This window comes from Brassica oleracea, chromosome C7 (assembly GCF_000695525.1).
Source record: "Brassica oleracea var. oleracea cultivar TO1000 chromosome C7, BOL, whole genome shotgun sequence".
NCBI lineage: Eukaryota > Viridiplantae > Streptophyta > Magnoliopsida > Brassicales > Brassicaceae > Brassica > Brassica oleracea.
The window spans coordinates 43,448,489-43,463,051 of NC_027754.1; the positions used below are offsets into that span (position 1 = coordinate 43,448,489).

Genomic DNA, 14,563 nt, shown 5'->3' on the forward strand with positions numbered 1-14,563 from the left:
GTTGTTGGTGTGTTTAAAATGATGTTCAAACATCCATATTTATAGGAAATTTCGAATCTGGTAGTTGCAAGTTTCCTATGAATTTACGACGAAAATTAATTAGGTGACCAAAAAAAACGTGTAACACCTACAAAGTTGGTGGGTTCAAAAATTTCCTCGCTAAATACACGTAAACTATTTCCTCGTAAATAACACGCAAAGTTTACGTCGTATTTACGAGGAAATATTTTTTCCTCGTAAAATACTCGTAAAATTACATCCACTTTACGACGAAACACTTTTGTCGTTACGTTACGAGGAAATAACGATGACTTTAGTTTTTCACTTAAATTCCTCGTAAAATCGACGTAAATTTACGAGGATTGTTTTTCCTCGTTAAATTTCGTCGTTAAGCATGTGTTTTCTTGTAGTGTAATATACATATAATTCTAGTTTAGTAAAGATTTCATAAATATATATTCATGATGGTGATCATAAATACAAATTAAGAATGTATTTTTCAAATCATGTTTCTGAATATTTTCTAAATTATATAAAGATATTATACTTATTCTGGAATATCTTTATAAACTCAAATTAAGAAAGATATCATACACATTCAAGAATGTCTTACTAACTTTTTACAATTATCTTTTCTTAGATGCAAAAATTACTTTGAAAAAAATGTTTTTATGAAAGAAAATTTTAGAATATTTTTAAAATATTTATTTATTTTTATATATCTGAACAAAAGTATAATTGTCATTTTATGAAACTTAATTTGATCATTTGATTAGTTTGAAAACAATAACTTGTTTTGGGTTATTTGAAACCATTTCTCCACTTTTAGTTCTCTTTTTAATTTTCAAAATATAGAGAATTCTTTTTTTTTTTGTTAAAGTTTTGGTAATTTTTTTTTAATAAAAAAAAAAAAGACTACCAAAACTCTGGCGAAAGCGATTATTTTCAAAAGAAAAACGATCATTCAGCAATATCTTTATACAAAAAGTGGTGTTCAAAAATGGGAAAAAAAACAGAAGCAACGTTATATTTTGATGTATGTTGTTATGTTAGCTGAAACTAGATGGTTGGTGGGGACAAATCGACTTGTGTCTTGGGTTTTCTTACGGAAGATGCTACAAACATGTAACGATTCACTTTGCTTGAGTTGCAATACTCATGAACATTTAACCATACGGAGGAGATTTGTTGAGCATCCCTGACATACCTTTGTTTAGTTTGTTTATAGAGAGAATCAACGGAAGAACATCTAGAAACGTGTTGAGATCTAAACAAGTGATTGATTGATGAACCCTGCAATGTTTTCAGTACACAAGTGTTTCCTGCTCTTATTGCAATCTTTTATTAATATTTCAAAATCATAGACGTTGCAGAAATAAATAAGCAAAACAACAGAACAGAGATTGAGACTCATTTGAGCGTTTGAGAAAGTTTTCTTATGCGTACATGTCATCCACATTGCACTCACCAAGGTACACTTTAACACTCCTTGGCGATCCGCAGCTACCTTCAGCTATCAGAACTCTGTCGTTTGCTGACATGTGAGCTATGATCTTGTATATCATCTCAATCTGCAAATTTCAAAACATACAACTTCTTGATCATGTCCATGCGAAAAGTTACAAAAGATGCAAAGGATTTAAACACGTTACTTCTTCAGGAGCATGGCAACGATCAGCTATCTCATCCAGTGTCAATGGCTCTACCGGATCTTTACAACTACAGGCAGAGAAAAGAAGGATTAGTACCTAACTGGTCTCTCCTGATAAGAAGCACACATGGTCTGACTCTTACCTGGCTTCATTAAGAACTGACAATACACGCTTTTGCAGGGCCAGAACTTCAGCTGCCGCCTTCTTCCCAGCTTCCACACCTGAACTCGTTGTTGTTTTATAAGATTCAGTACACAAATTTAAGCTGGCAAATCACAAAACATAGATTTGGTCGGAATATATATACCAGGTTGGTGGTAAGCATTAATATTGACAAGTGAGGCATACAACCCAACCGCTCTTTCATAGAGAGCTATAATAGCCCCAACAGATCTTGGTGTCACTTCCTCGATGGTAACACTAATGGACTCTCTACCGTTTGCATATAAAGCAGATCTAGTTCCCTGCCAAAAATACAAACCAGCTCATCAGAGGGGGAGATCATCCAAATACAGTGTGTAAAGTGTAAATATTGTTCTTGAATCAGACCTGAAGCATCCCAAAGAGGTAGTCACCACAAGTGACACCTGGCTCAAGCTCCCAATCATGACCCGGGGGTCTGTCACGTAGCACTTCTATGAAGGTTGCAAAGAAGTTGTGCACACCCTCCCTCAGTTGTTGAATGTAGCTATAATGAAATTCAACAAAATTAATTAATAGTGCATAAAGAGATCCATCATTGCTTTGTCTTGAATAGGAGAACTATATGAATAAAGGAAACTCACGCGTGCTGATCTGTGCTACCTTTGTTTCCATATACCGTTAACCCTTGATTAACCTGCAAATTTCAAATCATTGTTCCTTGGGTGAAAACTCAACTCAGTCATGTGCACAAGTGACTAAGTAAGTAGTCAATATCTAATGGTTTACAGCAATATACAGATCTTAGGACATTTTAATGCTCATGAACTCTCATTTGGGATGCTGAGGTCTATATTGAAGAAAGAGAATGCTTACAGTGTTACCGTCGAGATCAAACTCCTTTCCTAGTGATTCCATGACCAACTGCTGCAGATACCGGCTAAATAGCAATAAGCTATCCTTGTAAGGAAGGATCACCATATCCTGTAAAAAAAATGAAAAAAAAAAAAGTGAGTACAAAAGTCAAAAATAAGAAACTCAATCTCCTTGCTAGTCTTAGACGCTCTTGAAAAAAGTTGAGGAAAATTACTTTGGAACCAACGCCATCAGAAGCCCAGTACCAACACATGGCTAAGAGCGCTGCAGGATTATTCTTGAGCTGAAATAAAATTTACCCTGGTGAGTAGATTCATCTTCAACAAAACAAGAATGAAGGAGTTGGTTCATACACAAGTAAGACTTACCCAAGTTGTCCTAGTAGCCTCATCCATTATTGCAGCACCAGCAAGCATCTCTCTAATATCAATTCCCTATACGATGACAGACAGTGCATTAATACACATAAAAGCAACTGATGATCCTACTACTAAGTTTAAGCATATATGTATCAGTACTTACCTGAAGTGCAGCTGGAAGGAGACCAACTGCAGACATAACTGATGTTCTTCCACCCACCCAGTCGTACATAGGAAACCTAGCTAACCAACCTTCAATTCTCGCCGTGTTATCCAGCAACGAGTTTTCTTGTGTTATTGCAACACCCTGCATAAGCATATATCTGCTGAGGAACTAGAGTTGGGCAGAAGTTGAAGCTAAATCATATGCAATATATCTGAAGGTGTCTAAAGATCCATGAGAACCCAATTTTTGATGAGACAACTTATTTAAGATATTTTCCAACTGTGTAGCCATGTTCGAAGAGACATGGATCTCAGCAAAAACAAAAACCTGTTTTGCGAAGTTCAGACCAGCTTCTCGGAATGCCTTCTGTACTTCCAGTAGTCCATTTCTAGTTTCAGGAGTGCCTCCACTCTAAGAAACACATAAGAAACTTAGTCATGCTCGCCAAAGCATCACATAAACAGCTAGTGCACACTACTGAATAAAGTACACACCTTTGAGATAACAATTACTAAAGTTGAAGCAAGCTCTGGCCCAAGTTGTGCAATCTGATGATCTATTCCAGCAGGGTCGGTGTTGTCTATGAATCTTATCTATCAACAGTCAAAAGTAAAAAAAAAAAGTCTTAAAGAGCAATGGAGAAGAAAAGAAGGAAAGCTTTCAATATAGTACCCAACAAGTTTGAATCTTTCAATCAAAAAAAGGACCTCAGAAGTCAGAACAATGTTCAATACCTTCAATGGAGGATTATCAGGAGCCAAGGCCTCAGCAACAAACTGAGGACCAAGAGCTGAACCACCAATCCCCACAGAAAGAATCTGAGTAAAACGAGGAGAAGACGGTGGCTTGATCTGCAATGTACAAACCAAAACTGATTCTAAATAGCAAAGCAAACAAGACTCGAACAAATGTGAGATCAAAACATCAAACCTTGCCAGCAATTATATCGTCAGCAAAACTACAGATCGAGTCAAGAGTGTTCTCAATCAATGTCTTCAAAGTCGGCTTCGGGACAAGACTAGAGTTCCTAAGCCAGTAGTGTCCAACCATCCTCCCTTCGTCTGGATTCGCTATAGACCCTTTCTCAAGCTCGTCCATAGCCTTGAACGCGGATTTGAACCTATGCTCCATGTCGACCACAAACTCATCGGTAAATCCGACGCGGCTGACGTCGAGATACAGCCCGAGGTCCTTCTCCTGATACAGCCAATCGAGGTACCGCTCCCAGAGCGCATCTGGATCTTTGATCAGCTCCTTCTTGGCGGCGGTGGCGGCGTCCGTGTGAGAAATGTCGGAGCGAGAAGCGGAGAGAGTCAACGGTAGGTGTGTGGGTTTGGAGGTGTGTGGGAAAGAGAAGGAGTCTCCTCCTCTTGTCGGCGGCGCCGACAATGCTTTGACGGAGAGGGTTTTGGACGGTTTGAGAGAGGAAGAGAAGAGGCCTGAGAGAGAGGAGGCCATGCTTTGGGGACAGCGATGTTTACGAGAGAGACGAGAGTGAGAAATGAGGTTTTTATTCAGACAGGGTATGTATCTTTTCGTGTGTGTGTGTTTGTGACTCTTTTGATATTTGGAGGAACCAATGAGAAGGGAAAGAGTTTTGTCCCTTGGTGGAAGTGAACGGTTCTGCTTAGATAACGATTCAAGGGAGCTTTATCACTCTTACGACTATGTCTATACCCATTGCTCGAATATCTCTCCACCTTTTGGCATCATATTCTATTTTGACATATGGCCCGCCATTTAGAATATTTGGTAATAAACTAACGCTTGAGTTCCACTTAAAACAAAAATTGTGGAGGTGGTGGTTGTAGTAGACCAATGATTTTCTGATTTTCTATTTGGTATTGATATTTTTAGTGAATGTGACCTATGGTTGATTAGTAGAGTCAAGTTTCCCTGGAAAACTTTAGCATTGTAAAACCGTTTGTCCCACAACTATATTACCATGTCAAGAAATCGATTTATCAATATGAAGAGTACTTAAAGATCTATGGGGAATACTAGTTAAACAAGCGTGAAGAGATTCAGAAGTGGGTTTGAGAATAGGATTGAGATTTCAGATTTTCAAATCGGTTCCAGAAAATATCCGATAATGGATATAGAAAAATTAATATTCATATAGGATCCAATAGACTTTCGGTTTGGATCCGAGTCAGTTCCAGTTTCGGGTTGGTGGATAATTACCTTTTAATGACAATTACTTTCTAATAAAAATAATATATGTATTTATAATGTGCAAAAAAAAAAAAAAAAAAAAAAAAAATTACAAACAAATTGATGTGGTCTAGTGAAATGAAATACAAATAATGTGAAAAGAATTACAGATGAGTGATTTGGTACCGTAAATAAGTTATGGTTTAAACATGTATCTGATAGGTTTGAGTAAGAACCGGAACCGATACCACGAGTATTCATTACAAATTTACAATACATATCGGATAAACAGACTAGTTGAGAGTAGGGTGGATGAGTTCCAAGCCGAGATCAAAGTGCTATGATGTCTAACTTGAAGATGTAATGCGGTCTCACCCTCTATTTGATTTTGGAGTAGGTTTCAGCTCCTATGATGTTAGCTGCTCAATCGTGTTAATCAGATGTTACTTATGTTAATAAGAGAAGTAAACCATGTTTAATCAAATGCGTACATAACGGGTTTACAAGTAGTAGAGTCTAATAGTCCCAATATTTACATAATCATTTACTCTTTTCTTTTTTCTTACTCAAAGACTTTCCCAAGTAAATTGCAACGTTGAGAGGCACATCAGGAGCGGTAAAATAATAGTTATAGAAAACATGTATACGGCCGAGATATAGTTTGAGACGGCTAGGAATATTATGACTCACAATAATAAGGCGCAGCTGAGACGACATTGATGAGACCGGAGTCATCATGTGGGGAGAGAGCAGCCTGATATAAATGTGTTGACCCAGTGCCAACAACAACGTATTGGTCTTATATATGTTACAACGCTCCAAGCAACCTTATGCATCCTCAGTTCCTCACAAACAACCTCTTAGCCAAGCTCAGGTTCAATAAACCAACAAAGGTTGTCGTTGTTATCTGAAAAATAGCTGAGAGATTTGCCATTCCAGGTATCACAATTGTCGTCATCTCACCCATTTCTAGCAAGTGTATATCTCTCATACACCGTTGGATCGCCACACTGCATATAACCATTTCAAGGTACATTAATTAAATATATGCGTAATGTCTCTATCAGCGTGGTGATTGCATAATCTCGTCTCCTTTTACGTACCTTCCAACCCTATTTTTATCATTCTCCAACATCTCTAAATTGATACGCCAATGAAACAATTCTGAGTTTATAATCGCATAAGATTGTTACCATTCCCCATTTTATCATTCTCTTTTCACCAAAAATTCATATTTAATTAGAAAGTTTCTCGAAAACTTTAAAAAATTATACTAAAATTTCCCATTTGAAAGATTCTAATATGAATCTCTTAATTATTAAAATATTCTTATTTTAGTGAGAATTTAATTTGAGTTTTTTCAGGATACCCTGGCCGACTTATGAATGCTATCTATATTATTAAAACTGTTGTACATTTGAGAATTGTTTGGAAACATGGATAGCAGTATAAAAACAAAATGAGTATAATGTTGTTTTGAAACATAGATAGCAATATATTAATAAAAAAGTAATGGACTTATGTTATTAAGAAAAACTAGAAGTCTATTATGTTATGAGAAATTATCTATTTGAGCTAGCTTTAAAATATACGAAAATAGTCCAATCTAATTACATAATTTAATCTTTATATACATATTTCAAATCAAAAAAATAATTTAAAATTAATTTATATCAAAAATTGATTCAAAATATACATATATTCAAAATTTTATTTTTACTAAAGTATATTTCAATAACCATTATAAAAAATGTTTTCAATATATATAAGAAAAATACAATACAAAGCTCAATTTCAAACCAACTTAAATTATGGTTTTTATATTTCACATTAAGTTTTAAAAATATAATATATGTGATTATTTATATGATGATACGTATAAAATACGATTAATTATATGATGACACATATAAGATATATAATAGTGACATGAAAAACAAATAGCAACGTGTTTTTGAAAAATTTAGTTTATACTAGAAAATTTAACTATATGATGTACATGAAGTAGAAAATATAGGTTTAAGAAGAAATTGATTTTTAGTTAAAGTATATAAATGGTATGCATATAGTCACCTAAATTAGTATACTTTTCGGTGTGAAATAAGTTAAATAATTTATTATTATTTATATCTTTACCTTTTACAGATTAGATCAAAAATAAACAAACAAAAAAAAGAAGCTGAGTAAAACCGTGCAGCCCTGAACTTCGACGCTTTCTCGTCTTTCAACCAATCCGTTCAACGTTAAGGCTTCATCCATCACTTTCTCCACAGATCCTTCGTTTCATCCTTCATCTCCCTTCTTCGATTCCATCGATCACCCAGCAGAACCTCCGATCTGCCCCCCTTACTGTTGGATTCTCACGATTTCTAGGGTTTGCGACGTGCCCCCAAGGTATTCGTTTTTTTTTTTTGTTCAGTTATTTCTCTTCTTCCCAATCTCTTACCGTATTGAAATACGATTAGTGATGAGGCTGTAGAATCTTCAGACTACTAATAAGTTTGTGTGTCCTTTCGTAGAGTTTGATTGACATTGGTGAATGCATTTTTAGAAAGTTTTCGACTTTTTGAAATCTATAGCTCCTGATTCATCTAACAGGTGGAAATTAGAATTTGTGTTTCGTGTTGGGGAACTTGAACTTGTATAGGCGTGTTACAGCTCCTAGTCTGAGTTATTCTATTTCTTCATTTAGCTCAGTTTGATATCTACATGATACTTTTTTTTTTTTTGCTTTCTTGTATAATTTGGTAGCTCTTTATATTTTAATTTAAACTGAAGAGAGATGCTAACGAGTCAAGGTTGATTCTTTATCATATCAATAGTTCTTCAGAGTCGAGTATAGTTTGATTTTCTTGGGGATTTGAGCTTGAAGTTTCGTCTGGGAACCTAATTCTGCATGTGACCTTACAGGTTTCAAAAGGGCTACTTGGATCCTGTAGCTGCTTAAATAATGACCTTTAGCTCGACAGGGGATCGAAGGTTTTTATTCTCTTCTTTTTACTTTGCCTTTGTCATGCATTTTTCTATGTTATTTTTTTTTTGGAGGGTAAAAACAGAGTGGATTTTTTTCCCCTTTCAATCGCTTTGCTTCTTTTCGTAGTGCCTGCGTGATATCACTTTGATTTGGCCTTGATTTTCGTATATGCTCTATTCCAACTACTGTTAAAATAAAATCAATATATGTGAAAACTCTGTGTCTGGCTTTTTCTTTCCTTGAAAGAGATTGCTTGCTCGTTTCGTCTCGCGTCATTGCTTTCAAGCTTTGTTGATACCAAATTGCTTTTTTGGGATAAATTAGCAGATGGGGTACTACAAGAAGAAGTGGCATGACTATATTGGGAAAGGTTGCTGTTCCGAAACCGATTAATTTACCAAGCCAAAGGTATTTGATGAGCGCATGATCATATTTAGTTTTAATATACATATACATATATATATATATATTATTTCGTTTCTGAATACTTGTCTTCTGAATTCAAGGCTAGAGAATCAAGGCCTTGACCCGAATGTGGAAATTGTTCCAAAGTAAGTTTGTACCTGTTTCAGATGCTATTTCTCATTCTTATCTGTAGTCAAATTTTAGACATTTCAGTTTTCTTGTCGGCATCTATTGTAGGGGAACCCTTAGTTGGGGCAGTAAATCACCACTTAATGCGTGGGGGACATCATCACTGTCACCACGAACTGAAAGTGGTCCTGGTTCGCCAAGCCACCTTAGTAATCGCCCTTCTTCTGGTGGAAGTGTCACTCGACCTTCAACTGCAGACAGTGACAAAGCGCATGATTCTTCTTCTACTGCATGGGATGCAAACTCCCGGCCTTCATCAGCATCCGGGGTGTTTCCATCTAATCAGGCATCAGTTGCACTACAACGTCCACATAGTGCAGACACAAGACCTGGAAGTTCCCACTTATCACGATTTGCTGAATCCGTGTCAGAGACTTCTGCAACATGGGGTCAACATGTATGGTTCTTCTCTTTAAAAATGGTGTCTATTATTCATCTGACTCTGTGGAGCATCAGCTTAATCCTTTTTTTTGCATAGTCTGCACTGAAATTTATCTTCACTCCTCAAGATTTCTCATCATTTTTTGCAGGGAGTTGCTCCAACAAAAAAGGATGGTTTTTCTTTGACTTCTGGAGATTTTCCTTCTCTTGGTACTGAAAAGAGCGCAATGCCACAAGGTATCATCTGTAAACAGTAGAAAATGTGGCACTAAAAAATATAATAATAAAATCAGCAGTTATTGATCAAAAAAAAAAAAATACAATCAGCAATTTCTATGTAAAGGAGGAGAAAATAAATGTTTCAGTTTGTACCGAATTCTATCTTATACTCGCCGTCCTTGCTGTCTAGAGAGTGACGTTAGCAAACACAGGTTCATTTTGCAATAAAGTTAAAACCTGTAGGGACTGGGTTTTCTGACTTGCTGTTTGTTGAACACTCTTATGATCTTATATGACCTCTAAGTACGTTCCCCTCGAGGGTTTTAGAATTACCTAGATATAATGTGATATGATTTTAGGGAGTGAATACGTTAGAAATTGCTCTTAGAAACTACGATTTTGCAGATGCTGGACCTGGAACTCGTCCTGCATCTTCGTCTGGAAGATCTGAGGAAGAGCGAGGTGTGGATCAAGGTTCTTATTTTCAAACCTTTTTATGTTTGGCATTTCATTTCTATAGTTACATTTGTTCCCATGATTTCTTCTTACTTCTTTATTCCCCTTACATATTTTTAGTGAATGTTCTCTTGGGAACTTTGTCTGACCATATCTTGATTTCTATATGCAGAAGCTAATGTACGGATTGGAGATGACAGTGCCTGGAGAAGAGATAATCAACCATACAGTGAAAATGAATCTAGATATTGTAGAGAGAAAGGGCAATTGGACTCCCGTGGTTTACAACCTTATCCCAATGCGAATTTCCCTCATCAATATGATGCTTGGCGAGGTCCTCCAGTAAATAATCATCAAGGTGGAGGCTGGTATAGAGGGAACCAACCTTATGGTGCCCCAATGGGTCCTGGGGGATTTCATGTTGATCCTTTTCCGTTTTATCCTACGCAAGTTCCACCTGTTCCTGGACATGAGGCTGGTCCTCGGGGTAATCACGCTATTAATGAAAAGATGTTCAGGCCTCCAATCCTTGACCCTTATGTCCACCCAAGGCCTGGGTTTTATCATGGTCCAGTGCCACGTGAAGGCTACTATGGTCCTCCCATGGGGTATGGCGGTCCTAGCAACAGAGACCTGCCTTTTGCAGGGAGGCCTGCTGGTCCTCATGCTTATCACCAGCACCCTGCTCAAGGTAGATATGATACGTCTGCGAGTTCAGTGGCTTTGGAACGGAATGAGCCATCACATTCTCAAGAAAGACAATACAAGATTCTCTTAAAGCCCCAAGATGGGAGGTTAATGGAAGATGAAGCAAAGCGGGAAGAATTTCTAGGAAATAGGCCCTCGACTGCAGAGAAAGTAGCTCCACACATGCAAACTTCAAAAAACAACAGGAGAGTAAACAACAATGAGACAAGTGGTGAGGTCCAACCAATTACGGTAGAAAATGCTGCCCGCGAAGATCCCAGTTTGATTCAGAAAATAGAGGGCTTCAATGCAAAAACTACATTCAATTCTAAGACCTCTGCAAATAAAGTTTCAGCAAGAATGCCTCGAAGTGGTCATGCAAGTGATAGTCAGAACTCATTACCCTATAAACAAGTTGATCCTGCCACCAACAAAAGCGCCGAGCTGGCAGCTATTAGTGGAACTACCATATCCAGGTCTGTTATTATTTTGTCAGTAACGTTTTGGCGGGTTATGCTATCCTTCATTCGGAAAATGTTGATGTTAGTACCTACAGGAGATCTACTCAACAGACTCAAGGTGGAGCTGATCATCAGGCCAAACAAAGAGTGAACAGCGGAGGCAATGATGGTTGGCGGAAGACAGCTGTTATGTCAGGCTCCTCTGCTGTAACTTTAGCTCCAAACCCAGAAAGATCTCCAAACCCAGAAAGATTTGCTGAGATAAATGTAGGTGACTCGCTGGACACCGATTCCATCGGGAAGCCTGGGTCTGGAATATCTGTGGAGCCAAACGACAACCAGGTATAAACTAGTTCATGTGATTGTAATTGTTGTACTTGTTTCTATTGTTTGTTGCCATCCTTTTGTGGTTATACTGAGTGTTTGACATGTTCTCTTAAAAGCTTACTACAATGAGAGAGTTAGCCAGGCAGCGTACTCAACAGAGGCAAAAAGAGGAGGAAGAAAGAGCAAGAGATCAGCGGGCTAAGGCTCTTGCTAAACTAGAAGAATTGAACAGACGTTCCCAACTGGCTGGGGAGAGTTCAGTCAAGAACTTGGAAGCTGCGCACAATGCTTCTACCCCTGACATGCCAGAAGTTCCTCTGTCACATTCACCTGCATCACGGGAGAAGAAGACCACTGTTACAGCTGAAGATTCTATAGAAGTCACTGAAGAGTCAGGAAAAACGTTACTGCCTTCACCAGAAGATGCAAATAATGAAGGCTCTACTCAACATGATAACCCTCCACGTCACCATGATGGCGCTGCCTCAAAACAGAAACGCTTGGGTTATAAGCAGAAGCAAAATATCGTATTTGAGAAAAAAATGGCGGGGAGCTCTTTCTCTGAAGCTACCACAGAGGTAGTTGATGTTGTTCCACCTCCTGAGGTGTCAAACGAAGGTGTTCTAGGTCATAACTCAGTCATGCCAGCAGCGTCAAGCGTTTCAACTGAGTCAACTAACACGAAAAGAAAAAATAACAGGAATGGTAATAAGAAAAAGCACAGGGTTGAGGAGACGACAGCAATGAACCCGACAAGAGCTACCGTTGGAAAAGATTCAAAATCCGGAGATGAGTCAACTGAGATAGGTAGGGAAAGGGCACCAGAAATGGAGTTTGGGTCTCTTTCAGTCCCAAGCTTGGATATTAAAGTGTCTGGTAATTCGTCTGACCAAATAAGTTCCTTCACGAATGAAGAGTCGCAAAGCAGAGTAAAACACAACTGGAAATCTCAGCACTTGCGTAGGAATCCAAGAAACTCAGTGGCAAATAAGCCTGCAGAGAAATTTGCTGGTAGCAGTACTGTTATTTGGGCCCCGGTACATCCACAGCAGAAAGCTGATATCTCCACAGATGCAGACAGTCAGAAAACAGTTCCTGAGTTTAGCACCTCTTCGAAGAGTCTGCATCAAGTTCAGACTAGTTCTAAAAGCAAAAGAGTGGAGATGGAGAGATATGTAGCAAAGCCCATAGTAAAGGAAATGGCTGAGCAAAGCGTCAGTAAGAATCCAATAACGACTGCCCCAGAAATGACAGAAAATGTTCTGCAGAAAGAAAATTGTGGGGGTGAAGGTACAGGAATTCTCCAACCTTCTGTTTCAACTGCGGGGAAATCTGGGTCTCCTTCAAAGTCAAGACATGGGAATGGTAGGCAGGGCAAGCATGGTAGAGATCATGGATCTCCGCACCAGCGAGGTTCTGTAGCTTCTACTAAAGCTTTGGAGGATGGACAATTCCGAGGAACAGTGAACTATCACAGAAATAACCAAACTGAACAAATTGCTGTAGGCTCTTCTAAGGATCACACCACATGTAAATCTGATGGATGGAACGATGGTTGGTATGTGCCTCCTGAAACGCATTCCTCTGCGGCTGAAGAAGTAGAAGCAAATGGTCCTGGAACCGTTGCTGTTGGAAAAGATCAGGGAATGAGCATTCACGGTAAGCAGCATGCTTCCAGAAGCTACAAGGATGGAGGAAGTAACTATAGCGACCCTAGAAAAGCGAATAAGAGGGATCCCAGTAAAGCTCATATGCAGCAGTCTGGACATGGAGTAGGTCAACAAGATCTTCCTGTTGCTTCCAAAGAAAGTCGTGGCCCTGAGGATCATGTGTCGCACACAGCTGTTAACTCTAATGTTAATAGGGGAGGTAACCATGGTGGTCGTGAATACACGAGAGACAAAACTTATGTATCTCAGAAAAGGGATGTTGCTGGATACGGACAGAAAATGACATCAGCTGATACACCAGCCCAGTCCCAAAACCGATCTACCAGTAAGGAGGTCCAGGGTGAGCATCATCCGAACAGCATGTTCCAAAAGAACACAGACCATAGTCAACGGTTTGGAAGAGGGCATCATGACTCGCAAGGAGGTTGGGGCTCATCGGCGCAAGAGAATATGCACCACCATCACCATCAGAGGCCAGCTTCAAACAGAGATAGACAGAAGCAGAATCTGCATTACGAATACAAGCCTGTTGGCTCACATACGCATGATGGAGAACAACAATTTAAAGACGGATCTCAGGCAGAAGGTCCACCAAGATACAGGGAGAAAGGACAGGGCCAGCAAAGGCATGGTGGACACCAACAGCAAAGGGGTAGTGCTGGGAGAAACACCGGTCATGGATTAACAGATGAGAGAAACTAAGATTTGGCCTCTATGTTATTATAGATAGTAGTAAGAGCTGCGTAGCTGAGGCCTGTTGCATTTTGAGATATGGCCATTGAAGGAAGCTATTATTTTGTAGGCAGGGACATAGCCTTTGGGTGCCTGCCAAAGGAGGAGTCCTCATCTGAGGACGTATGGGCAGATAACAAAGTCTATAGCTTGAGGGTGGTTTTATTATGTATGTCAGTCACTTATTTGAATATGCATCTCATCAAACTTTAGCCATTTGGTGTTACATTTGCTGGCAGTTGGACCGACTCTGTTTTGTTAAGCCGTTGCTGGTTGTGTTGTTTGTTTCTCCTTTTTGTCGGAGTATGTGAACCATTTAACATGACCTACTTTTCCTTTGAATTAAATTCCTTTTTTCTTAGAAGTTGAAACATGACATTTTGCTATCGATATAGACATATGGAACAATCCTTGAGCAATTAGCAATTCTAAAGTTTCAAAATTATGCAAAATTGTTTAAATTATTTGTTAGTAATGAGAAATGACTAAATAGTTTCACAAAATTTAGTTGGGAAAGTATATTAAATATCAAATCATTAAATACCACAATAATTAGATGGGTATTATTAAAAACCACAAAAATTAAATTAATGTCGCTTTTATTCTCTCGTAAATGTTTTTTCTTAGGGCTTTACTTAGCGTTGTTGGTTTTAGTTGTCTTTCTGGACAAGCCAAATAACCAGACAAGTCAATATCTTGTTTGATAAGTCGAAT

General features: G+C 38.4%; 2 protein-coding genes across 4 annotated transcripts; one reads left to right on the plus strand and one right to left on the minus strand.

Moving 5' to 3' along the window:
* Positions 1-1,264: 1,264 nt before the first annotated feature.
* LOC106306799 (glucose-6-phosphate isomerase 1, chloroplastic) lies at positions 1,265-4,802 on the minus strand. The gene is made up of 14 exons (XM_013743553.1): positions 4,125-4,802; positions 3,929-4,045; positions 3,689-3,787; positions 3,522-3,605; positions 3,192-3,335; positions 3,038-3,103; positions 2,884-2,952; positions 2,670-2,777; positions 2,438-2,490; positions 2,202-2,340; positions 1,960-2,116; positions 1,795-1,873; positions 1,653-1,719; positions 1,265-1,571 (listed from the first exon to the last, which is right to left on the minus strand). The coding sequence occupies exons 1-14, from the start codon at positions 4,650-4,652 to the stop codon at positions 1,437-1,439; spliced, it is 1,845 nt and encodes a 614-aa protein (XP_013599007.1). The 5' UTR covers positions 4,653-4,802; the 3' UTR covers positions 1,265-1,436.
* A 2,715-nt stretch (positions 4,803-7,517) lies between these two features.
* LOC106305317 (protein MODIFIER OF SNC1 1-like) lies at positions 7,518-14,187 on the plus strand. 3 transcript variants are annotated; one of them, XM_013741695.1, is made up of 10 exons: positions 7,518-7,742; positions 8,259-8,327; positions 8,647-8,730; positions 8,829-8,873; positions 8,965-9,313; positions 9,447-9,534; positions 9,922-9,990; positions 10,145-11,135; positions 11,216-11,462; positions 11,564-14,187. In XM_013741695.1, the coding sequence occupies exons 2-10, from the start codon at positions 8,299-8,301 to the stop codon at positions 13,817-13,819; spliced, it is 4,158 nt and encodes a 1,385-aa protein (XP_013597149.1). In that variant the 5' UTR covers positions 7,518-7,742; positions 8,259-8,298; the 3' UTR covers positions 13,820-14,187. The 3 variants fall into 3 exon arrangements, with proteins under 3 accessions (XP_013597149.1, XP_013597151.1, XP_013597150.1); XM_013741697.1 differs by having other exon boundaries at positions 9,922-9,978; XM_013741696.1 differs by having other exon boundaries at positions 8,650-8,730.
* The last annotated feature ends 376 nt before the right edge of the window (positions 14,188-14,563 follow it).